This window comes from Vipera ursinii, assembly GCF_947247035.1.
Source record: "Vipera ursinii genome assembly, chromosome: 3".
Taxonomy (NCBI): Eukaryota; Metazoa; Chordata; class Lepidosauria; order Squamata; family Viperidae; genus Vipera; species Vipera ursinii.
The window spans coordinates 155,377,587-155,403,772 of record NC_139516.1 but is presented as its reverse complement, the minus strand read 5'-3'; the positions used below and the strand labels follow the sequence as shown (position 1 = coordinate 155,403,772).

Below are 26,186 nucleotides of genomic sequence, written 5' to 3'. Positions count from 1 at the left end.
CAAATTGACAAGCTACCTGAATCCTTTGGTAGAGATTGTAGAGATTTAAATGTTGAGGTAAACCAAATTCAACTTTCCACATTTTCAGCAAGAAAGGGCACCTTTTTTCCAGTATTCCTTTCCTCTCTTCATCTAACTGGGAAATTTCATTTTCTAGTCTCATTTTGAGACATTGTTAGGGAATTACAAAGGCCATATGCTCTGCAACTCATTAGTCGGATATATTAAATGCATTACAGCATTTAATTCATTGCTTCCCAATGCACTTTGGGCTTTTTACTTAGCATATGTGCTTGGACAGTGAAAAGATCATGGTTTGTTTTAGAGCAGCTTTGGCAGTGTGTTAAGTAAATGGAGCATAGTTTGTTAATAGATTTCTTAGCTTATTCCTGATTTGCCTTTGTCAATTCAGAGATATATAAGCTGGAGCGGGTGGGGAGGAAACATGTATACGTATATACATGTAGCCATATTACAATATGGCTTAAATGCTAACTTGCAATGCTCGGGAGATTTTGCTCAGGTATGCTTGTGAAGATGTGACTGCAGTTGATGTTACTCATGGAATCTAACATGCCACAGCTTTGAGGAGTCTTGTGCACAAGAATCACTAATTATCCAGTACTCATAGGAAAACTTTTCTTTTAGAATACTTTTTTATTTAATTTTAAACAAAAATGAAGCTCCTGTTCTGGTGGGAGCAAGTGGAAGCTGAATGCTGTTTTGAATGTTGGTATTAAGTTCACCCTAAACTGAGAGATCAAAACCCAAGATGTAAAGCACGACATGAATAAAACAACAGAGTCACAGTGCCAAGAGCTACAGGACTGCTGATATCAACTGAGGGCAAAGAGAATTATTGATCCCTAGGAGAGCAGGTCATTACCACACTCAGCAAAATACTCACTTTCCTGATTAGCTTTATAGCCTTTTACCGAAGTTTATTACAATAAAGGGGGAAAATAGGTACTTTATCCACACAGCAATGGAGAAGTATATCTTTCCCTCTCCATATCAAATAGTCAAATCAGTTTTGATCCCTAGAATGCAGATAAACCTCAGGATGCAAGGGCAATCCTACCTCTCTCCATGGACCTTTCTTGCAGGGGTGTTGTTTAACAGTTTATCAAATCATTGGGTAAGCAATCATGATGCTAAAAGCTATATCATACTTTTTGTACAGTAACTGGTGGCAAAGAGTCTCTTGCATCCAGCTAAATTCTGGTTAACTACACTTACATGCCTGAGCAACAATGCAAAAATAGTCTGCCATGGAAGTTTCCTGATGGTCTCGCATCCAACTATCAACCAGATCTGACTGCATAGCTTAATTTGAGATTAAAGATATAGGTTTCCTGTCGGTTCTGTCCAACTCTAGGGCACAGTGCTCATCTCTGTTTCTTGGCTGAGGGAGCCAGCATTGTCTGAAGACAAATTTCCTTAGTCATGTAGCCAGCACGGCTATATGCCAACTTCACACGGAATGCTCTTATCTTCCCACCGAAGTGGTACCTATTAATCTACCTGCATTTGCATGCTTTCAAACTGCTAGGTGGGTAGGAGCCAAGGCAAGTAACAGGAGCTCACCACATTGCGCGGAGCTCAGGTCTTGAACCTGGACTGTCAGTCCTCCAGCTAACAAGCTCGGCATCTTTAACCACTAAGCCATCATGCTCCCCAGTTTCAGATTAGCCAATGTTGAATACATGCTTCCACTTGCTATGCCAGTAAATTTTAATGCTTTCCATGAAAAGATCATTTCCTTCCATCGAATATAAGCTTCAAAAAAAGGGCAAAGCTAGATCAGGGTTATGGAGCCAAAATGTGAGAATTCCACTTCCAAACAACTTATCAAAAAGGTAATGGAAGCAACAATTATTCCTGGGCCTCAATGGGTTTGCTGGAATCTTAATCACCACTAATATGGTGGTCATGTCATAAATAGTTAAAACAGTGAAGAGATATGAATGCAATCACAGATATCCATTCTATTCTTGAAGTATATTCCTTTTTCTCTAGCAGAATAATGTCAAGTAATGTGTGTGTTGTGTAGCAACCATGAACAAGGTGACTCCTTGATCTGGCTATATCTCTGCTTTCAGAATATCAGCAAGTGGATAAAGTTTGCTGGCAGTGTCATAGGAGATTTTGTAAAAGTGAGATGGTTAGACTGCTAAATGCAGTCTTCACAAATTACTATAAAACGAGAGATGTGAACTGCATAATTGGATTGCCATTTTGTTTCTCTGGGGGGTGGGAATTACTCCGGGAGGCTTCTCACCCTATGAAACGGGCAGATTTTTGCAAAAGCAGAGAGAACTCGGTTCACCCATTACTCTCAGCTATGGTTTCCCTCCACTTGCCCTGTGGAATAAACTACGATCGGCTTGGTTCGCAATAAGACAAAATTAAACAAAACGCACCCGAATCCAAGTCTAACGGCAAAGCCATCAGGAAACGCTGCCTTTTTTTTTAAATTATTATTCTCAGGGATTCTCCTCATCATTTAGTGAACGGTACAGTCGGGCTCACCCAGAGGTGTTGGGGCAAAATCTCTCCCGACTGCCAGCCAGAGTCCCTAAAGGTCCCGGGACCATGCAGACGGGACGGAGGCGCCCTGGGAAATCGGCCTCGGGGAAGCGCTAGACCAGGGGTCGGCAACCTTGGCTCTTTTATGACTCGCGGACTTCAACTCCCAGAATTCCCGAGCCAGCTATGCTGGCTCGGGAATTCTGGGAGTTGAAGTCCGCGAGTCATAAAAGAGCCAAGGTTGCCGACCCCTGCGCTAGACAAACGCACCGAGACCGCCAAAGGCGCACGCTCTTAATTCCCGCGGAACAGGCGGCGGTGGCCGCCTCGCTCCTCCCTGTCCGCGCCTTGCACCGGCTACTCCTCCCCTCCGCCTACTGCCGCGGAAGGCTCCATAAAGTCAGCCTCCGGCGGGTCCAACTGAAATTGCTCAGCCGGAGACCAGGAGCCAATCGCAGGCGGGCGAGTCGGCGAGCCAGCGCGGAGCCGCCGAAGGGGCTAGCTAGCCGCTCGAAGGTCTTTGGGCGTCGAGGGAGGGCGGAGTGGCCGCCGGGGGATTGCCCTCTTGAGGAGGAAGACCCTCGGCCAGCGCCTTGTGAGTATGCAGCTCCTCCCTCCGAGGATCTCTCTGAGCGGCTTCTTTCGCCTTCTTCCTTGGACATCCCGTTGAGAAATGGCAGCCTGAAGGAGAGACCAGGAGAGGGCTGGAAGTTCGCCCACCTCAGCCCCGCGCTCCAGTTTGGCAGCCAAAGTTCCCCACCCACCCCCCCATTGGCCCCACCCACCCCCCCATTGGCCCCACCCAACCCTTTCTCTCCATCCCTCCATCTTGACCTGGTGATGCCACCTTAAGGGGAGATCCAGTCATGATGGGCCAAAAGGAGCCTCTGTTGGCCTGGCCTCAGACTGCCAGAGTACTGGACCACCGTTTCCATTGTCTTTAGCTGGCACCCTAGCTGAGCTGATGGAAGTGGGCTCTGGTTTCTGCCAGGGAAGGCCAGGTTTGAGGATGGTTGTGTGGAAGCACCTCCGTGGCCTGTGAGGAATTTTTTTTGGGGGGGGGGGGCAATTTATGTCTTGAGCAGCCATCCATTCCTGTAATGCTTCAATGACTGGATTAATTTGGCTTCCTGCAAAGGGGTCAAAACCTGGCTTTGTAGCCTTGCATCGGGGGGCCCACATGGCCATGGGGCTGGTTGGTCCATAACCCCGCCCCCCATTGCCTTTATTAACAACTCCAAATCTTCCCATCTTGGAACTTTCCATTTTTTGTAATTTTATAATGTTTTACATTAAAAAAATCCTAAATTATTTAGTTTTAATCTTATATTAAATTGTATACCACCCAGAGCCCCTCTACAAGGGAGATGTGTGGTTAAGAACTTTGATACATAACATAACATAACATAACATAACATAACATAACATAACATAACATAACATTCCATAACCATAATCCATAATCCATAATCCAGACTACCTACGGGAGCACCTTCTGCCAATGTCAACACCCCACCGTCCTGTGCGCTCCCACAGAGAGGGCCTCCTTAGGGTGCCACCGCTCAAGGAATGTCAGCTGGTGGCCCCCAGGGGGAGGGCATTCTCAGTGGGTGCGCCAGCCCTCTGGAACTGCTTGCCAACTGAAATCCGGATGGCCCCCGACCTCCGCACCTTCCGGCGCGACTTAAAAACTTACCTGTTCCAGCAGTCCGGCCTGGCCTGATAGCTCTAATTGGGGTCCCAGTTTGTTTTGACTATTGTTTTTCAGTATTGTTTCAATATGTATACCTACCTTACTCTGTACACCGCCCCGAGTCCCTCGGGAGAAGGGCGGTTTATAAAAACAAACAAATAAATAAATAAATAAATAATCCATAATCCATAATCCATAATTAAAGAAATGGAACCTGTGAACTGGGCTGATCATTTAAAGAAAGCAACTGAAGGCCAACTTACTTAGTCCCTACAAACATAGTATTGTCATTTACTACTAACATTAGCAACCAATAATTGCCAGATGAATCATTTTTAAATAATTATATTGTATAGATAAAACATATCATAATGAAAACATATAAATAGCAATAGCACTTAGACTTAGATACCGCTTCAAATAAAACATATAGATAAAACAAATACAACTGCATAATAGAAATACATTCTTTTTTTAAAAAAAAAAGAATTAAAAAGTGCAGAAAAAAGAAACTTCTCCCCTTCATCCCCAGCAAGTATAATCAACATGAACAACTTATCGCTATCTCTTAAACATCCAACCAAGCACCTCTTCATTCCATGCCTCCCCCATTCTCTATAAGCCTGTCTCTAAAATCTCATAGCTGCATATTGTGGGAACAATCCAGAGAAAAGAAACATTTTTTGGGAATATTAAAAAGGCAGAATATGTTTCCCCAAAGAAATAATGGAGAAGACCTTTAAAAAGGCAGAAACTTCTCCCTCCCCCCAGCCAGACAACTCAGCAGAAACCAGCTTTTAGAAATGCAGATGTAATAATCCATTCAGGAAGGTTGGAGCCCTCCAGCTAGAAGCTGAAGAGATCAGGAAGTCAAAGACCCTTAAAATCTAACCCAAACTCTAAGATAGGATATAATAGGATTAACCCCCACCATCAGAATACCAGAAAGGCACATTCAGACTCAGGTCAAAGTTCATGACATAGGAACAACTCCAAACAAAAGCCAGAGAAGGTATAAAACCCCACCCCCTACTACATGTACTCTCACTTTTCTTCCAGAGCCATCTTTCTGCCTGGCTCTCCTCTTCAATAAACTACAACCTTCTTTCTAAAGCAGTCGCCATGTTGTTTATTCCCAGCTTGAACTGGACCCTGATGAAGACTTCTTCTTCAACAATATTAAACAGAAAAAGTCCATTAAGATGATCAAAAATAGCACAAATATTGCAAATTGTATATACTATAGCCAGTGGTGGGATTCAAGTATGTGAACAACTGGTTCTCTGTGTGGATGCCTCTTCCAGAAGTCCATTCTGGGCCCGGGCCACAAAAAATTAGCTACTGGTTCTGCCGAAGTGGTGTGAACCAGCTGAATCCCACCACTGACTACAGCCAACTTAATCCTTCCCGTTTCCTCTTTTCAAATAAAGTCTCAATCAGAAAACAAACATTACCAGAAATAACCATCATCATTCATCCCAATCATAAAAGCTCTAGACATCACCAGAAATAACAACCCATTATTTTAATCTTGAGCAAATAAACCAATTTTGTGTTCTTTCTCTCAATAATCTTTAAATTCCTCAAAGAAAATTCTAACATCTGCTTTCTTATTCTTTGTCTCTTCTCTCAGAATTCTTGTCATCTTTTTCAGATCCCTTTTGTAATTCCAGTGTGGCAATTCCAGCCAACCCTTTTTGTAAATCTAATGCAATAAAATTATCCACATTGCTCTTCTGATTTGTTATCTGAATCATCCAAATTCATTTGTAAATCCATTATCCATCTCATTCTTGTAGACTATAATTTTTAAATCCTTCTGCAAGTCAATTTAGTTTTATTCAATGGAGCTTGTTCTTCTTCAGTAACACCTTCTGATTCTGCTATGAAGTTAAATAGCTCAAAGACTTTCATCAAACATTTATTTTAAGCTAGCCATCTGGTGTCCTCTAGTGTTCAACCTTCAAAGTCATCTTATCACTTTCAAAGTAAAAACAAGAAGATTTTCTCTGGAGAAAGAATCCTTTGAATTATCTTCAAAGTCTTAAATCAAATCCATTTGAGCCCTTAATCCATTTAAAACTTTTAAAAGGCAACAATATTCTTCCTTTTGCTGTAAAAAAAAATTACTACAAATCTTTAAACTTGTAGTTGAACAATTTTTAAAGGACTGAAGGGGCCTTGCTAGTGATTTCAATAACATTTGCCCATCTGAAGGTTCTCAGTCTTAAAAAAAAAACAGCCAAAGAGGGGTAAAAGCCAGAATGATTCTGAGATGAGCCTTGGTTGAACATAAAGTCCATATAGAAGACATTAGCAACAATGAAATCCCAGCCAATCTGAAAATGCAGCTCCTGTTGCCTACTGACAAAAAAAGCTTGCAGAATACATAGGGATAAACTTGCAGTCTCTCCTTAGTGATTTTGGCAGCCCAAATCCTGCATTCAAGCACTGTTTTTGGCTGCCGTGTGCCAGTTTGCCATGATGGACAATGCTCCATGTCACATAGGATGAGGTCTGTGGATGCTACTTTCCATTTGTAAACTCCCACCCTTTTCTTGCTATTTCTCATAGCAGCGGGGCTGATGTGTCTGCTACCTGCAAACATCACAAATATAAGCATCAGCTATTATTCTGGGACTCACATTTTGCATTTGCTGATTCTCTTGCCAATTAGGTTAAATTGTTGCTGATGTCCTAACATGCTCTTCACTTCCTCCTAAATATGCCCAATAGCGTCTTTTGTCCCCATAATGTTGCCTTCACCTTGTCTGCAGCCCATGAGTGGGACAGGATTTAATCAGTTTTAACTCTGGCAGGATTAAAACAGTAATTTCCCCATTTTCTGTCACCATCCAAGGGCAGCCTCAAAGTGTGTAAAATTTATTAGGCTTTAATACCTAATACCATTACCTTAGAAGTCAGGACTGGCAGTAATTGCAAACAAAAGTGATAGAGATGGGATAGCAATCAGCAATGGGCATCTGTCATGCCAGTGTTATTTTTTTCCAACTCGGGGATGGGGTGGATAACATTTACGGTAGGTAGCAGTTAATGAACCTTAACTAACTGTTGTAAGAGTGTCTCTGGAGTTGGGTAGTGTGCATTTATGACTTATGGATCAAAAGCTGAGTTGTACAGTTTTGTAATATTATAAGAGACACACACACATACAATATGTATAAGAAAGTGAGTATTTCATCTTCTGCTGGATAAAGAAATTTTTATCACAATTCAGGCCTCTGATCTTTATGCCTGTCTGCTTGCATGCTCCTTCCAGTAAGATGGAAATCTTGTACAATTATCCTCAACTGTAACCAAATGTGCCTTCTGCCAGAAATATGTGGTAAATTTCTTTGTTAACTTCTCCTGTATTTCTATTCTCATTCTTCTCTCTGCATCTAAAGGATGCTAGATAACTCTCACAAATAATGCTGAAACTGATGCTAACCAGATATTGGGTAGTTTTATTTGGTAATAAGCAGTCTTTTATAGCCAAACTTGTATACTTACATCAGGGGTGTCAAACTCAATTTCATTGAGGGCCGCATCAGCATTGCGGTTGCCCTCAAGGGGCCGGGTGGGTACGGCCAGGGTGGGCGTGGCCTACTGGTTGGGCGTGGCTAATGTGGCCAGCTCTACATCATTCGCATCAAGGGTGCCTATGGGGGCCTGGGCAGGAGCGGGACAGATCTGAGGGTCTCTGGCAGAAGGAGGATCTCTGGGCCAGGGCCAAGGCAGTGGGGGCCGTTCCCTCACTGTTTCCAGGATGGCTTCATGGGCCACATGAAACCACTTTGAGGGCCGGATCCGGCCCCCGGGCCTTGTGTTTGACATGTCTGACTTACATTGATCAAAACTGTATCGGAAGAGTATGCAAGTATACTTGTAATTAGGTTGGGATCTGTTGTGACATGAAAACCTTTTTCCCCCCAATTTTTGTTTATTTAGATCTATGCCTCAATAAATGTTGAAATAATCTACCCTGGTCTCACTAGCATGACAGGATCCAGTAGTGAATTCTAGCATACAGACTGATCAGAGAAGCAAAGGGAGGGAGGGTTCAATCTCACCTACTCCAGGGATTTTTAATTAATAGCTGGAGAGCAGAACTTTTAACAAGCCCCTCCCATTGATACCAGTCTGCAGGAGCCAGCATGGGAGCATTGGGCCATGAGGCGATTGCACTGTTCTTCAAGGCTGCTGGACTTAGAGTAACAGCATGAAGTGGCCTCTTTGAGTGGCAGCAGTGGCATTTGGGCTAAAATCAAGGCCTGGGCCTCTGCACCTGACTGAGCCTCAGTGCTTGCCACCGAATGCCACTCAGTAGCCTAGATTGGGGGACAGCTGATAAAGAATTATTTCCCTTTTGTTTGGATGTGTGTGCACGATACCACAGCAAAGTCAAATTAGGCATTTTCTGAATTTTGGACATACTGAGCCCAAAAGGTTCGCCATCACTATTCAAGAGGGAAATTCCAGATCTGGTACATTATTGTTGCAAGATATCATTATGTTTAAATACCGTTAAATCTATTTGGCAGTTTGATTTACTTTTTTATCCCATTTTATGCAAGCATTTCTTTTTCAATTTCTCAGTCTACTTATTACTTACTGTATAAATGATGGGCTATAAAATACTAAGTAATCATTTCATCTTGTATAACTCTAAATATTTTTTAAAGATGCTGAACCATGCCTTTGTAACCTGCAGATATTCTACATCTCTCTTATCATGCTACCCTTTGGAGTGGGCAATTCCTTATTTTCCAGTTCCTTATCCCTGGAGGAGGAGCTTTTCAACTACATTGATGAACATCAGAATGAATTTGTTCAGGTAGAAATGCAGAGATTGTGAGTTTTGCTAACTAAATGCAACCCAAGTCTGTCTGTCTTAACTTGGAGAACTTGCTGTTTTTAGCAAAGATTATTGGCATGTCAAAGGCCACAGCTTGCTAGTTTGAACTACAGTGCAAAGAGTATTAATACTGATTGGGAGATCAAATTCCTGATGCAGTATCTTCTCCACTATCTGGATCAATAAATGAATTTCTGCTTCAATGGGTTTCATACTTTATCCAAAGGTGTTTCATTGATTGCTAGTTCATTCAACTTTTTGCTTGTTTTATAACTTGAGCTGTCAGGGTGGTGTATATACACATTTATTAAATTTATATCCTAAGTTTTTTCCACTGGTAATAGACATGCTAATCTCTTCCAGTTGCACCTTCACTATAACAATGTCATGAGGTTGAGTGGGGTGAGAGACAATGAGTAGTCCAAAGTCACCCAGGTGGGCATGGACTTATGGGAGTCACCCCATTCTTGTTCAAGCCAAGTACAGGTACTGGAGTAGGAAAAAGGGAGACTCCCATAAGTGCTCAAAACATCAAGCAATTATAAGAACAGTACATAATAAAACTCAGAGAAAACTAGAAGCAAAGATTAAAACAACAAACTAAAAGTAAATCCAGGAGCATTATTAAACAGAGTGGCACACATTACATTACCTTGGAGAATCAAAAGATCATTACCTGACCTCAAGAACATTGATCAATGGGGTCTACAAGAGTTTCTCTACACAAAGGGCATGGCAAAGTTGAATGTGGCCAACTATGGGAGAAGACATTTTAAATAAATATTTATTTATTAATTAAATATTTTAAAATAAATTCTGCATCTTAAGCAACATTGCTGGTGGGAAAGCAAAGTAATAGCAATAATAGCAGTGCCAGAACTGTCTCTGCCTGTTTTGCGGACTTGAAATTTAAGGTCTTTCAAAAACAACCTTCAGTAGGTAAGATACTATTAATGATTCCAAATGAGCATAAATAGCTGTTCAAGCAAACAGTTTAGAAGCAGATTAGAAAACATGCTGTAGGCACTGAGGCAGTTTGTGCCTTCATTGACCAAGTTGGGTTGAGTGGCATATCACAATTGTCAATTCAGTTATTTTGATCATGGATGGACAATTTGCAGCCTGTAAGCCATTTATTGTCCCGACAACCCACTAAAGTGAATGGATCTGAAGAGGGGAGGCATTGGAGATTGTTAAGAGGTAAAATGAACATTTTAAGCTTTGCAAAGAACAGTTAAACCTCTCAAAAGCAAAAATATCCTCCCACATTGAAACATTTCCTAGATGCAAAACAAACAGACCTGGACTGAAAACTCTTAACTGCTCTTACTTCAAGGATATCATACTGTCTGCCCACAGAGAGGAAACAAACATTAAGTGTTGCCCGCTATTCAGAAAAAGACTATCATGATTACTCAGAGAAACTAACCCCTCTTATCTGGATGGGACCTCAGTTTGTTGGTTCCCAGGAAATCAGTTTCTAAGTTATGGTTCAGAACTGTATGCCTCCCCAACAATAGAAGAACCAGTCCAAAATATCAGAACATGAGCATATCTTTTGTTATTAATATTAGTTCTTCCCAAGCTCCCAGTAGACAACAAAGCATTTCAGAATTGTGAATAAAGAAACAGAAATAACTTGCTACTTTTATTTTGGCTCTCCAAAGTAAGATAATGGCACTTGTATTATTCATGGTGCTGATGGGCATTTCTGCAAAACCAAGAGAAAAGTTATCTCACAATGCAGAGTGAATGCAATTATCCACTCCAAACAAAATTTCAGGACAAGAAGATTGTGTGGGTGGACATTCTTATAATGTTGCTGTTATTCCTCTCTGATTCTTCTTCTTTTTAAAAAGGGAGATTGCATGCTGACAAGTCCTTTAGAAGTAATTAGAAGGAAATAGAATTTACAAAGATGGATTGCCTGTGTAAAGCCTTCCAAGTGCTGTCATTTTTAATGAGCTTTCCTAGGGAAACCTAATGTATTTCTAAGAGCTGGTGCAGCAGAATGGCTACAACAGTATAATGAAAACTATGAATCAGGAAGGCACACCTTTGATATGAACCCTAGGCAAGATACCTCAACTCTTCTCCTTCAACCCTCAACTCTTCTCCTTCTCAACAGGGAGACTTAATGTTCCTATAAACAGATTCAGATAAGACAACAAAACAAGACTTTTATATTAGTTACATTCTAGATATTTAAAAAGCACAAAACATGATGTGCTAGGGTGCACAGTATGTTCTAATTAAGCAGTGTGTAAGAAAATACACAAAGCATTTGACAAAATTGCATTAAGCTTACCACATTTCTTAGATATTTCATAGATAATGCACAAATTTATATATATATATATATATATATATATATATATATATATATATGCAGAAATTCTCATTTTAGACAATAATTGGATAATATGTTTGATTCACTAGGAGAACTAGAATTATTCAGAAGGTATATAGCTAGGCAAATGTGCTGTAGGAAGAAGCAGGTTCTGCAAGAATCTGTATATAAATAAAATGGAACCATAATCCACATTTTAAACGTAGTTCAGATATTGTCTCTTGATCTGATTTGCATAATGAACATATAGATAACAGTATAACAATTTTATGACAATACGAGTTTTATCTCTGGCTTTCCTTTCAGAAACTTAAGGAATGGGTGGCTATAGAGAGCGATTCTCAACAGCCACGTCTAAGAGCAAAAGTCATAGAAATGATCAAAATAGCTGCAGCCAGTCTTGAAGACTTAGGAGCTACTGTGACACTCAATGATATGGGCATTCAACAGGTACTGGTCTTTGCTTCCATCAAAAGAGTAATGCGCACAAATAGAAGGAATGTCTGTTCATGCAATAGGATCAATGTGGAGTTATCAGATCTGGGTTACAAAAAAATCTAAACAAATTGCAAGATAGCAGCAAAAAAATCTGGTTGGTAGGAGAAAGACGGTACCCCAGATTAGGGAGCCGTAAAGAGAAAGATGCGGGATGATGTAAGGCAAAGTTATTTGAGTCCACATCCATGGTTATTATTATGGTTATTAGTCTTATATTTTTTTTACATTTTACATGTATATTTTACCTGATTACAATTTTGGATGGTATAATTGTTAGGCTAAGAGGCTAGGTTTCTAATTAATTAAAGGGCACCAAAAAGGTAATAGTTTCTTGGAAGTTATTTGTTGCTTTCCTTCCAAATTCTCTCTAATAAAGAGTAAATATAATTTTTGAATATTTCCCCTTCTTCCTCTACTCCAGGGGTCAAACTGCCGGCCTGCGGGCCGGATGCATCATAGCAAAACCGCACCCATCCCATTGCCGGCAATGGAAAAAAAGTTGTGATAGGTCGCGACACCACATGTGACGTTGCGACTTTGACACCCTTGCTCTACTCCAGTTACAAGCCATGTTAGTAGTTTAGATTTAGTGTTCTACTAGACAACTTGAGACCATTGGTTCATTGTTTCAGAGATATTTCCTTACTTAAGCTGAGAAACAGAATGACCATGGGATGGGGGGGAAACAGTGAGAAATGCCGCTTCCTAATTGACTGTCCTTGTAGGAATCTGGCAGGAAGCATTGGAAGTGACAATCATGTGACCACAGCAGTGCAGTAGCACTGAAGTGGACACAACTTTGCCAGATTTTATTCCCATGGGAATCACGGGTCTTGGATTTTGGATGCATTCTGTAAGTTAGCCCATTTGTGATTGATTAAAAAACTATTGCCCTAAAAATCTATTTTACTAAGTTATAAACAATCAAATAGGCACAAGAGTTTTAGTGGTACATAGATTAAAATATTTCTTCATGGAGAACAGATTCATGTGTTCAGATTCATGTATCAGATTGTATCGTATAATTGATGAAAATAATCTTATTTTACCTCTGTTGTTTAATTGTTTGAAGGTTTGGTGACCTTGTTGGTTTTAAGTAAATGTGATTTTGATAAGGGAAAATTATTAAGTGGATTGGGTTGAATTAAGTGGCTCCCCCCGAGTTATTATTTTAATTATCCAGCATTTGTTAATACCTTAATGACCTTATGGTATACTGTAATATACCTTAATATATTATTTGTCACTTCGGGGGGGAAAAACAGGAAAATTTTAGAAGAATGTGTTTTGTCTTTGCCTATTTTCAAGATCAGATAGTAGGTATTTAGGACCTAATTAGAATCTAGTGTAAGGTATATGTGTAGATTCCTCCATAAAGAAAAGAGAGAAAAAAATAAAAGGTTCCAGGTTCAGTGTCCAGATAATGTGGGCAAAGGTCCTTTGAAACTCAGAACTGTTATCAAACAGTGTTGATAGTACAATACAGTAGCCTAAATCAGTAAAATCCCCCCAACTTCAAAACAGTAGCAGGCAATAATCATATGGAGGTGCCATTGTGATAACAGGAGATTTGCATGGTTACTGAACACAGGGATGCTCTCAAGACAAGGAGATGGGCCATGTAAGGGCCCAGGTGAGCAAGACTTAGGGCAGGGGTCTTCAAACCTGGCCCTTCTATGACTTGTAGACTTCAACTCCCAGAATTCCTCAGCCAGTATGCCTGGCTGAGGAATTCTGGGAGTTGAAGTCCACAAGTCATAAACAGGCCAAGTTTGAAGACCCTTGACTTGGGATTTGCAATACACAGACTTCATAAGAACATTGTCTAAAATTGACATGGTGAACTGAGATATTTGTTGCAGAGGTTTGGTGATTTTTATTTCACAAAAACTAAATTTATGAAATAGGTGATAGATAGATAGATAGATAGATAGATAGATAGATAGATAGATAGATAGATAGATAGATAAATTGATCCTTGGTAAATATATAAAAAATCGTCAGCTGGAACTAAATCAACATCTAACAAAATAACATTCTTTCAAGTATATGTCACCAGGAAGAAATTGTTGTTTATTACTTTCCTAAGAAACTCACTGAATTATCATTAACTGTGTTTTAATATATTTCTACAGCTGTCTGATGGTCAGAATATTCCATTACCTCCAGTCATTCTGGCAAAATTTGGAGATGATCCACAGAAGCCAACTGTGTGTTTTTATGGACATGTGGATGTGATGCCAGCTAAAAGTCAAGATGGATGGAAAACCCATCCTTTCAGTTTAACAGAAATTGATGGTATGTGTCTATTGTCCAGTTGGTACAAGAAAAAAAGGGCTATTAAAAAGTTGACTTTTATAGTTTTATATGATAAAAATGGCAAGGATGATAGGTACTATATATGTAGAAAGATATGGCCATATCAATATCAACCTTATTTAAATTAACAGAAAAGAATTTAGACTTTTTAATTGCAAAATCAATATTGCCATTTTCAAATTATATTTTCTATACAATCTCAGTCTCAACAGAAAGGAGCAATAGAAGAGTTGTCATCCCATACTTAGATAGAAACTGAGATTTTTAAATTAGCTTTAACTTTATAAAATAATCACTTTCACAATTTACTCCCAAAAATGTCAAGATACATGCTTCAAATATTATAAACCTTTGGAAAGCTCGTTGAGCAGGGGAGCTGGACATATTGGCAACTAACATATAAAAACTATACAATGTCACACATACTGTTTTGCTTTCTGAAAATAATTACCTACAATAATATTGATCACTTATATAGAAACAAATACAGCCATAAAAAGACATTGAATAAAGTACCAAGTCACTGGAGTGTCTATAGCTAAACAAGACCTACTGTAACCATTCATTGTCATTCTTTTCAGGAAAATATATTTAAGTTTGTTAAATGGAGGAAGAAGAAAATTCTGTTTAAAAGAGGAATCTAATAACTTCTTGTAAGAGGACTTAACCTACACTTCCCGATATATTAGGATTGTTGGAGGCTGTACCATTCTTTCTATAAATATGAAATTTTCCTAAGAGAGGAATCTGACCTGAACAATGATTAGTGAACCAAATATTACAAACTTAACATACTGTAGATCAGAGGTGTCAAACTGCTGGCCCACAGGCTGGATACATCACACGGAAGCTATGCCCACCCCATTGCTGGCAATGGAAAAACAGTACCTGATACATTGCGCGATGTCACGTGACATTGCGAGTTTGACATGTCTGCTGTAGATTTATTTATAGGAAATACTTAGTGGGGAATAGGCAAGACTTCCTCTTCTATGATCAGAGCCCCTTCTATAATCAAAGTCCTGAAGAGGCAAAGGCGCTTGTGTGGGTAAATAAAATTGTCCAGAAGCATCACCCAAGGCAAACAGATCATAATGCATATTCCAGACTAACATCAATCACATCTGCCAACTCGTATTGAACCAGCATGGCAGATTATGGTCTATTCCTTCAACATGTCAATACAACTTCAAAAATGGCCCTCATTCCCTGAAGGCCCTAGGGCAACTACCCAAGGCAGCGGGAAGACCTGCCTGAAGGCAGAGGGTGCTAAGAATCGCCAGGCTAGATCAGACTGTGTTAATTGGAAACATGCGGAAGAGGCCTTCATCCTGCAGTGGATAGACAATGGCTAGAATGATGACGATGAGGCAAGACTTAGCATCTAGCTAGTACATCCAACCAGGAGGAGAATCCAAAAGCATGTGTTCCATGACTGGGTGCCTGGGAAGAAAGGCAGAAGAGATTTCAGATTAGCAATCATTAGTCAAGGATAGTTAGAATGGCTAATCAAGGAGGGGACACTGAGTAAATCTTTAGCTTCCTATCTGTACTTAACTGCCTCTTTCTAGTCAAGAGGTCATGAAATACTGAAAAATCAGTACTTTTGGATTCATAACACTAGATCCCTTCTTATTGGCTTATGCACCAATCCACAACTCCCATTCCCTTTCAAAGCGTTTTGTGTCGATTTCAGGATAAAGCAGGGCTTTTTTTCTAAAAAAAAAAAAAAGGTCCTGGAACTCTCTTCTTGGCGGGTGCAGGAGGTGGGGGGGTGGCGCTGCTCGGGTCACGGGTACGAGGGGTGTTGGCGGCGTGCTGCCCCCCGGGGCAGGAGCCGGTGCAACTGGTGCTATGGGAGCAGTGGGGCCCGCTCTATATGGCGGGACTGCTTGGGGCGGGCAGCGGAGGCAGTGCGGGCCAGGCGATGCAGGGCAGCCACTTAGGTGCGCAGGGCAAGGCGACGGTGGTGCAGGTCCAGCACCGGGTAGGCCACCAGCCTGGCTGACATGTGTGAGCACAAGAAAGGAGTGCACACGGCCTCAGCAGAACCCACTTCCCACTCCTTGTCCTCTCTTACTTACCTAGTTAAGATGGTGTAGTTGGGTAGCAGGGAGGGTGCAAAGTTCCTGCCTTCGCTGAAGACAACTTGCCTGTGCAACATTTGTCAGCCAGGTCTTTTGGCATGCTCAGCAGCAAGCCAATAGGCCAGGCGTAGGCAACCTTGGCTCTTTTATGACTCATGGACTTCAACTCCCAGAAGATGTTACATAATATAACATCAACTGGAAGATGTTAAACTGTCCTTCTGTTTCTTTCCTTCCCAGAAATTGTATGAAATTAATGAGTCCTCCCTAAGCTCAGCTGATTAGTTTGTCCTGGATTGTTTTGCCGCAAAACAGAAGTTTGCAAGTTGCAGTTGAGACATCTCATTTTAGATATATCACATATAATTGAAGATTGTAATTAGTTGTGTGTGCATGTTCAACAAGTGTGATGTATTTGTGCTGGCATTTCTAGGCCTCTTTCCAACCACATCCAGAAAAATTTGTAACAAACATTGGAATTCTCAAGGCCATGTTTGGTATTTCCCAGCAATCTGTTACTGGAAGGAAAAAGCAATCCCTGCTGCGTTTCTGATCCCAGAGAACCACTTGCATGTATGCAGGTATCCTTAGGCTGCCATAGTTATGGATGAGAAATATTGGTTGCAAAGTTGGCATTTCTGGATGTAATATAGAGATTTTGGACTTATTTTTGTTTTTTTGCATGTTTGATATTATTAAAAAGGCATATGCTACTGACTACGCTTATGCACATATGTAACATCTTTTGCTAGGTTGCTTGTCCAGAATGTGAAAAGTGAAAGATTGCGACTAAACAAAATTTTAATGTACAGATAATACCACCAGAAATTATTTTAGCCTTTTTAATAAATGTTGTTACTGATGTTAAGCTCACCATGGAAAACATCATATATTGTTATGTATATACTAGGTTAATTATTTAAAGACTGAAGTGCAACATAACTAGATTCTAAATAATCTATTTTTCAAAACACACAACAGTCCAAACAGTAAAAGTAAAGTCCAAATTAAGAATATTTCATTCTTAAGAAATGTTTAATTTAAAGTGGTTTAGTTGTAATAGAGTATGTACAAAAGATACTATTTTTTTTCTAGGATCAGCTAACATATTACATTGAGAAAAATGTTTCTCATTTCTTTCCTGTTACCTTTAATTGATTTCATTACAGACATGTTAACATAGGAAATAGATTGTTTTGTTATCTAATTTTACCTTCCAAAAGACAGAAGTAGATGAAAAATGTGTTGACTTTTTTGAATTAGCTGTTTTAGATTCTAAAAGTTTAGTTCCTAAAGAAATAACCCTGTAAATAATTTTAATCTCCTCCTCTAGGGCTGGGTAGGCAACCTTGGCTCTTTTATGACTCAAGGACTTCAACTCCCAGAATTCCTGAGCCAGCATGGGTCAGCTTGGAAACCTCTCTCTTTCCCCTGTGTGGCTGGCTCAGGATTTCTGGGAGTTGAAGTCCATGAGTCATAAAAAAGGGCCAAGGTTGCCTAGCCCTATCAGATGGAGCTTTTTTTTTTTTTTGCAAAATAAAGGTGCCGGAACGCCGTTCTGAGCGTTCTATGAGATAAAAAGCCCTGGGATAAAGGCTTAGAAGGTATATCTGGCAGTATTATTTTTTTGTGTGTGGACAGTATTTCAGTCTCATGAAATGAGTTCTGTGGGACATCTCTGATTCTATACTTTGTAGTTTTCTCTTTATAGAAGAATTGAATGCTTCCTTGATTGTTCTCAAAGAACACAGTAGGTTTTGACTCACCTATCCTTAAATCATTAACAGTTTATGTAGCCACATAACCTCCTGGGGTGCTTGTGCTGCAGATATCTATTTACCTTGGTGGAAGATTGGGCAAAATATTCTTGTTTGCTTGCCCAACTGATCATTCCACACTTATAAAGGAGGATGTGTCTGCTTGTAAACTTAATAATCTTCATCTTTTCTCTTCAATATGCATCAATATAGCATATCATAATTAATATATATTATATCAATTTGGTGTTGCTATTGGCCAGAAGTCTGAGATCTAGGTATGCAGAGCCTTTTAGGTAATTGCCCACCCTCTTTACTCATAGGTAATCTCCTTTGCTTAATATATTCACATTTCTGTACAAAATTTCAACTGTTACAGTAGTGTCCATTTTTTCATTATTTATACCTACAGGTAGTCATTCGGTTGCAATAGCTATTGCAATTGGGAACCCTAAGTAACGTGGTCATAAAGCATGATGTCATGTCTCTTGTTGTTGTTGTTAGTTGCGAAGTCGTGTCCGTCCCATCGCGACCCTATGGACAATGTTCCTCCAGGCCTTCCTGTCCTCTACCATCTTCTGGAGTCCATTTAAGCTCACGCCTACTGCTTCAGTGACTCCATCCAGCCACCTCATTCTCTGTCGTCCCCTTCTTCTATTGCCCTCAATCTTTCCCAGCATTAGGCTCTTCTCCAGTGAGTCCTTCCTTCTCATTAGGTGGCCAAAGTATTTTGAGTTTTAGCTTCAGGATCTGGCCTTCTAAAGAGCAGTTAGGGTTGATCTCCTCTAGGACTGACTGGTTTGATCGCCTTGCAGTCCAAGGGACTCGCAGGAGTCTTCTCCAGCACCAGAGTTCAAAGGCTTCAATTCTTTGGCGCTCAGCCTTTCTTATGGTCCAGCTTTCACTGCCATACATTGCAACTGGGAAGACCATAGCCTTGACTATACGCACGCACTTTTGTTGACAGGGTCATGTCTCTTAGCAGTGGAAATTCCATCAGTCCCAGTTGTTACAATTAAATGAGGACTGTGCAGGTTGTTAAGTGAGGACCTTATGTTCCAATTTTCTGTCAGCTTCTCCACTGATTTTACTTACATAAAAAGCTAGCAGGGTACATCGGAAATTGCCCAGATTGCAATTATGTGACTACAGGGATGGCCAGAATTTTGTGGACCCATTGTAAATCCTTCTTCCTTCATCACTGTCATACTTTGAACAGTGGCTGAATAAATAATCATAACCTGAGGACTACCTGAACATGACCTTTCCAATTGCAATCTTTTATTTACAGTCTTCTTCAGGGGCTCATTATTTGCAATCTGTTTGGCAACAGATTATTAAATTATTTACAGAGGCAAATATGTCTGCCAGTCATACCTGAATCTGAAATAAAGACAAGAATATAAGCTTTATCTTGCATGAAGGCTTGCTTGACAAACATCTGGTTGACCTTCTTCAGCTGCTTACTTCTGGCCCTAGACTCTCTTCTGAAGTTTGCACACTAGATCTTTCTGTCCTGGTCCTTCAAATCTGGGTGTCTGTTGTATGTATATCCTCAAAGATCTCTCTCATGGAGAAATGCAGCCTATATCCAATGAGATCTTGTAACTTCGACTGAAAGGAGCTCTGTTTATAGGAAATATATTTTAGGAATAGGCAAGGCCCAGCACTTAGCTAACTCCCTCCTGCCTAAAACAAGGTTCAAGAGAATGTGCTTGATATATGTGTGCCTGGGGAAAAAGGAAGAAGAAAATGAATTCAGATTAACAAGGCAGAGTTATCAATAGAGGATACTGAGTAAATAATTCACTCACTCTATATATACATGAGGGACGTGGTGGCTCAGTGGGTTAGGATGCTGAGCTTGTTGATCAGAAGATCGGCAGTTTGGCGGGTCGAATCCCGAGTGCCGCATAACAGAGTGAGCGCCTGTTACTCGTCCCAGCTTCTGCCAACCTAGCAGTTCGAAAGCACGTAAAAATGCAAGTAGAAAAATAGGGACCACTACGGTGGGAAGGTAACAGCATTCCGTGCGCCTTTGGCGTCTAGTCATGCCGACCACATGACCACGGAGACGTCCTCGGACAAGCACTGGCTTTGAAACGGAGATGAGCACCGGCCCCTAGAGTCGGAAATGACTAGCACGCATGTGCGGGGGAACCTTTACCTTTATATATACATACTATCCTTGAGTTGCTGAAGAGTCCATGCCATTGAATTTACACTTTTGACAAGGACTGGATACGATATGTAATATTTGGTTTATGCTGGGGGAGAAAATAGCTTTCTACAGTTTGGGGGAGATACTGTAGTTATTGCATATTCTGGATTGTCTTTGTGCTTTATAGCTGGGATGGGGTGTGGAGATAGTCTTCATATCAGCAAGGATATGTAGATGGGGCGTCAGCAGCTGTGACAGCTTGCTGCTTTTATCAGGATGATGATGTGAGGGTTGCTATGCTATGCTGCTGCTGTGCCCCTTTTGTATGTGGATCTGATGTCACATAGAACATGCATACGGACCAGGCTTATATCCTAACACACCCAAAAGATTTGGGAGGAAAATTGTAAAGAGAATTACTGAGGCTAAGCTTCATACAGGTATGAAATATTCTTTTTATTTTTCCTACCTTCCACTATGCCCATGATGAAAATAAAAAAGGAACCTTTTGTAATAAGAAATAATATTTTATAGTGACTGAATTTAGAACTATCTAGATGTTTTACTGGATATAAATGAAAGCAAACAAGATTCGGATTAAAGCAGTTGTTCTCATAGTTGAACTTTTTTTAAGATTCTAGAACACGGGTAGGCAACCTTGGCTCTTTTATGACTCGTGGACTTCAGCTGGCTCAGGAATTCTGGGAGTTGAAGTCCATGAGTCATAAAAGAGCCAAGGTTGCCTACCCCTGTTCTAGAAGAACTATGGCAATCTCAACTGAGACTGAACACAAAAGGAGCCCTAATACTTATTGGATGAAAATATCTTAATGGATTATATCAAGCATGAGCAGTTTGTTTTGGCCTGAAGGATATGCATGTCTCTGAGTGGTATGCTGGGAACTATTCTGTTAAAAAATGCATAAAAGCTACACAAAAAGAACCTGAATTGTAATGCATTAAATGTAGAAATATAATTGTGCCTTTAAATTTTTTCCTTGTTCTGTCATATTACATATTACAATTACTCTTCTATAAATTGAAATGTAATATATATATGCATGTAATCTGTGTCTTTAAAATGGCCAGTTTAAATCCATTTCTATTATTTTAAATACTTTTCTTTTTCTACCACATGGAAAAAATGACAGTTTCCCATTTACCATGAATTCCATGTACGTGTTCAAAATGTACAGTTTAAATATATTTCTCTCATGCATTTAGTAAAATCTTAGGTAAAGGTGAAGGTTCCCCAGCACATGCGTGCTAGTCGTTTCCAACTCTAGGGGCCGGTGCTCATCTCCGTTACAAAGCCGAAGAGCCAGCGCTTGTCCGAGGACGTCTCCGTGGTCATGTGGCCGGCATGACTAGACACCAAAGGCGCACGGAACGCTGTTACCTTCCCACTGTAGTGGTCCCTATTTTTCTACTTGCATTTTTACATGCTTTCGAACTGCTAGGTTGGCAGAAGTTGGGATGAGTAACGTGCTCACTCTGCTATGCGGCACGTGGGATTCGACCCGCCAAACTGCCGATCTTCTGATCGACAAGCTCAGTGTCCTAACCCACTGAGCCACCGTGTCCTCGTAAACCACCAAGCCAAAAAGCAGGAACAACTTTTGCTATGGCTTTGGGACCAAAGACACTGAATACACAAACAGTCCTGAGTCTGTAGGTTCTGCACCCTTGTTGCATGTAGTATCATTGCACATGATGGAGAGAAGAAAAAAGTGAAAGAGCGTACTGCAGTGTATGGTGCCGTCCATTAACATCATCTCTATTCCCAGAATGGGAAGGGGGGAGGAGAGAGAGCGAGAGCAATTTTCTGATTTTATCATAATCATAATTTTCAAATTTTAATATCAGTTTCCTTTATCCTAAGGAAATCTGTATGGGCGTGGAGCAACTGATAACAAAGGACCTGTCTTAGCCTGGATAAATGCTGTGAACACATTCAAAGCACTAAACATAGTAAGTAAAAATGTGGTCTTGTAGAAAAAGACATGTTTTAAATAATATTAAAAAAGAGCAATTGGAAAAGGCAGTTTAAATTAGGGAAATATCAAGGAAGAGAGATTCAATACTCACCTAAGAAATTAAAGGCTTACCTGGTCTGGCATTCTTCATCACATAGGAGCCAGCCAAAGGCCTCATGCAATATCATCTGCAAAATAAATTCAGTTGTTCTCTTGTGTGGTTCTTCCCAAGTAAATGGTATTTCATGGACTTATCCTTGGATTCTGAAATGGTTTTATAGTTAGCCATTGGTAGTCCATAGTCTATCATTGTGTCTAGTTGCTATTAGCATTATTGAGATTTGTGATAGCCACTCCACTCCAAAAGATTCTGCATGGCTGACAACACCCAACTTAAAAACATAAGCATAATAGCCCAGACAAAAACAGCTATAATAATTAAAAATATAGGATATGAGGTTTTCTTACAAGCTAACCTCAGGCAGAGCCAAGTCTTAAGGAACGTTTGGGGAGCGGAAACTAGGGCTGCAACAGAAGAAGACATGCTTCCTTCGTCCCATAATAGGACAGCATTTGAGAGAACCTGCAGCACATCTGGTCTGCCTGAATACACTGGATGGGCAAAGACAATTGAGATAGGCAGTCCTTACAATAACCAGGCCCTATGCCATGAAGGGCTTTTTAGATGACCAGCTGAAATTGCACTCAGAAGTCAAGTGTAGCTAATGCAACTCGCCTAGCATGGGGTATAATGAAAAGTGTGTGTTACTTCTAAACTGGTGACCATCAACACATCTGGTGGCAGTGAATTTCATAGTTCAACTACATATTGGATAGAAGTGGATTTTTTTAAAAAAATTCACATCTTAGATTCTGGAGAACATACTTTTCAAAGAGGAACAGTACATAAGGAGAAAAATCATAATGTAGCCTGGCCATCCAATGTTGTATCAAATAGGAAAAGAAACACCAAAGAATAACTCGGAATGAGATGGTCAGTTTCTTATACAGTTAATCAAAAATAGGAGAGTGTGAGTTGGGAGTCATTCTTTCAGTATATTGGCAAACTCAAGAGGATCAGATTCCATTTAAAACAGATGTAGTGGTCTCGTTCATAAATAGTTGATCAGTCAACAAGTCCTAGAGACATATGCAATTGATACAGCATGTGATCATGCATATTCCAGCCTTCTGGTTTCCCTTTCTTTGTGATTTCTCAGAGAGACTAGTCCACAGAGGACTTCCTTTTAGTCAATTACACTCCATTCAAGCTTTGATCTCTCCAATTAAAATGGGTAGGAAATCTGCAGCCTTTAAGAACCTAATTTCTAGGGCTGTGTGAATCAGCCAAGATCTGATTTGCATGTACACTTTGAATAATGAAATCAATTTGATCCCAAATGTTTTTTGATCTTAAAATGTGTGTGTGTGTGTGTGTGTGTGTGTGTGTACATTCGAGAAAGGTTGATTTCAAATTAGTTCAAAGGCACCTGATTTGTTGAGACAAATCATGTTTGTTTTTTACACCAGAGAACAAAAAATGCTTTATCTCAATGCCACAAAGATCTTTATTGAGGCGAATCACTAAGCTCTTTGTTGAGGCTAATCCAAGCCACGTTGCAATGAACTAAACATCAGTTTATACATTATAATTCTGTCTGACATTAAATGGAGAGTTCTTTTTTTAAAAATGGTTGTTTAAAAGGAAATTTATTTATTTTTAACCAGGATTTACCAGTAAACATCAAATTTCTTATTGAAGGCATGGAAGAAGCAGGATCCATTGGACTGGAGAAATTGGTTGGAAAAGAAAATGAAAGTTTTTTTTCCAGTGTTGACTATATTGTGATTTCAGATAATACTTGGCTTTCCAGAACAAAACCAGCTCTTACATATGGAGCTAGGGGAAATGCCTGCTTCTCAGTGGAGGTAAAAAGACAAAACCAGAATTATTTGTGACTAAAATACTCTGATTGTGTTCTGGGGGAGCTTCTTTGAAGCTGATAAGATGCAAATTTTACTGTCTCTATATAACTTTTCCCAATTTGATGCCCAATAGATAAATTGGATTACAACAAATATAATTTCACATTTTGATGGGAATTTTGTGATATGTATGGAGAGCAACAGATTATGGAAGGTTACTATAGAACAAGAATGGATATAATCTGTATTGTGTTTAGAAAATTGAATTAAACCCAGAAAATCTTAGGGGCAACCTGGAAAAGCTCTCAGAAACTCTCAACCAAATTCAGAGTTGTAACTGAGGATACAATAGCAATAGCACTTAAACTTATATACCGCTCTGCAGTACTTTTCACCACTCTTTAAGCTATTTACAATATCAGCATATTGCCCTCCAACAATCTGTATTTTACCTACCTCGGAAGGATGGAAGGCTGAGTTAACCTTGAGCTGACCAGGATTGAACTCTTGGCAGTGAGCAGAGTTAGCTTGCCATACTGCATTCTAACCACTGCACCACCACAGTCCATGACAATTAGGGATGACATCCTTCAACTCTATGGAGAAAAGGAAGGATATAAAAGAAACTAATAAGTAACAGATGAACTACAATTCTAAAATCCACCAATCAGATTAGATGAAAAAGGATACCATATTTTCCGGCGTATAAGATGACTTTTTAACCCATAAAAATCGTCTCAAAAGTTGGGGGGTCGTCTTATACGCCGGGTCGTCTTATACGCCGGAAAATATTATTCACCTCTCTGATTTGCAGTCCCCGGCAACGGGCTCCAAAGCCGCCTCCCAGCCAGCATGTTGCCGCCAAACTTCCCAGCCTACACCGCGTCTAGGCACTGCAGCCTGGATGGGTCCGGTCCCGGTCAAGGACGCCGCGGAGCCCGCTGGCACCAGGCGAGACCTGGCAGAGTTGTCCTGTGCGCGTGCGCGCGCTGGCCAGCTGCCGGGCATCGGTGTGTCAATCACTCATCGGATCGGGGGAGTGGACGGAATGGCTTGGAGCTGAGCCGCCGCTGTCGCCATCGGGGTTCGGACGGGAGGGAGAAGCCTCCTCTTTGTGAGCCTCCCCTGCCTCCGAGCCAGGCCGGCGATCGCTGGAGAGACGGACGCGGCGTCGGATGGTCGGAAGAAGCAGCCGACGCGCGGAAGGCAGGGTCACGACAAGTCGAGGTGGGCCTGCATCTATGGCGTGCAGGGGTGGCTCCCGTAGCGAGGGAGGCGCGTCCATGGGGAGACGGGTGAGGCCCGTGCGGCGTGCTGCGAAGAGGGGCCCTGCTGAATGTCGCGCCCATAGGCCGCGACAGACAGTAGGAAGGGAGCACCTTTGCTCCTGCTGAGGCACCGCCTGACCCACGCCAACCGGAAGAATCACTTGCCTGGTCACAGAGTGCGGAACAGCGGTACTTGGCGCCCCTCTTGCCCGCAGACCATGCAGCGGCTCTCGCCAGCCGGCCTCGGCATGGCCGCCCCAAGCCCGGCTCTCTAGCGCCTCTTCCGGGCCCGCCTGGCCAACCGTCTCCTGGGCGGGGCTTGGCTCCAACGCGGCGGCTGCTCTGTCTGCAAATGCTTTCTCAAAGCCGAATTGCGCTTGCCCGTGCGGCTTCTGGCGTGCTGTTTGCAGAGTCTGACCTGGAAGAGTGCGTGGCTTTGCACCATTTGCATCAGACGGGGCTGAATCTGAATCGGGCTTGTGTCGGACACTTGGCAACTGGCATGTAAGTATTTTCCGGCATATAAGATGAAAAACCTTAAAAATCTTGTCAAAAGTCAGGGGTCGTCTTATACGCCGGGTCGTCTTATACACCGGAAAATACGGTAGTTCACCTGAGCAGAAGAACACTAAAACCCAAAATCTTTAAGAATCTGCTAAGATCAGTTATTTATAAACTATGCCAAGATCAAGTTTAACAGTATTTCAAAGAAATGTTCACTCCTAGTTTTCTTTATTCTTTTTCTGCAACTCAGTTTAGGAGTA

The 26,186-nt window shown here is 40.9% G+C and overlaps 1 protein-coding gene and 1 long non-coding RNA gene across 3 annotated transcripts in view; one reads left to right on the top strand and one right to left on the bottom strand.

Annotated features, from left to right (window-relative positions):
• Nucleotides 1-26,186, top strand: part of CNDP1 (carnosine dipeptidase 1) — a 43,455-nt gene that overhangs the window by 1,085 nt on the left and 16,184 nt on the right. The window contains exons 1-6 of one of the 2 annotated variants that reach the window (XM_083359967.1): nucleotides 2,964-3,124; nucleotides 8,937-9,059; nucleotides 11,737-11,880; nucleotides 14,064-14,226; nucleotides 22,135-22,223; nucleotides 23,957-24,157. In XM_083359967.1, coding sequence (XP_083216093.1) covers nucleotides 8,958-9,059; nucleotides 11,737-11,880; nucleotides 14,064-14,226; nucleotides 22,135-22,223; nucleotides 23,957-24,157 — 699 coding nt within the window. In that variant the 5' untranslated portion in view covers nucleotides 2,964-3,124; nucleotides 8,937-8,957. Of the gene's footprint in view, nucleotides 1-2,963; nucleotides 3,125-8,936; nucleotides 9,060-11,736; nucleotides 11,881-14,063; nucleotides 14,227-22,134; nucleotides 22,224-23,956; nucleotides 24,158-26,186 lie in introns of those variants that run through there. The other variant, XM_083359966.1, reaches the window with a different exon arrangement.
• LOC310638706 lies at nucleotides 14,433-24,704 on the bottom strand. The gene is made up of 4 exons (XR_014492162.1): nucleotides 24,611-24,704; nucleotides 22,361-22,416; nucleotides 19,469-19,821; nucleotides 14,433-15,690 (listed from the first exon to the last, which is right to left on the bottom strand). It is a non-coding gene; the product is annotated as an uncharacterized lncRNA (long non-coding RNA).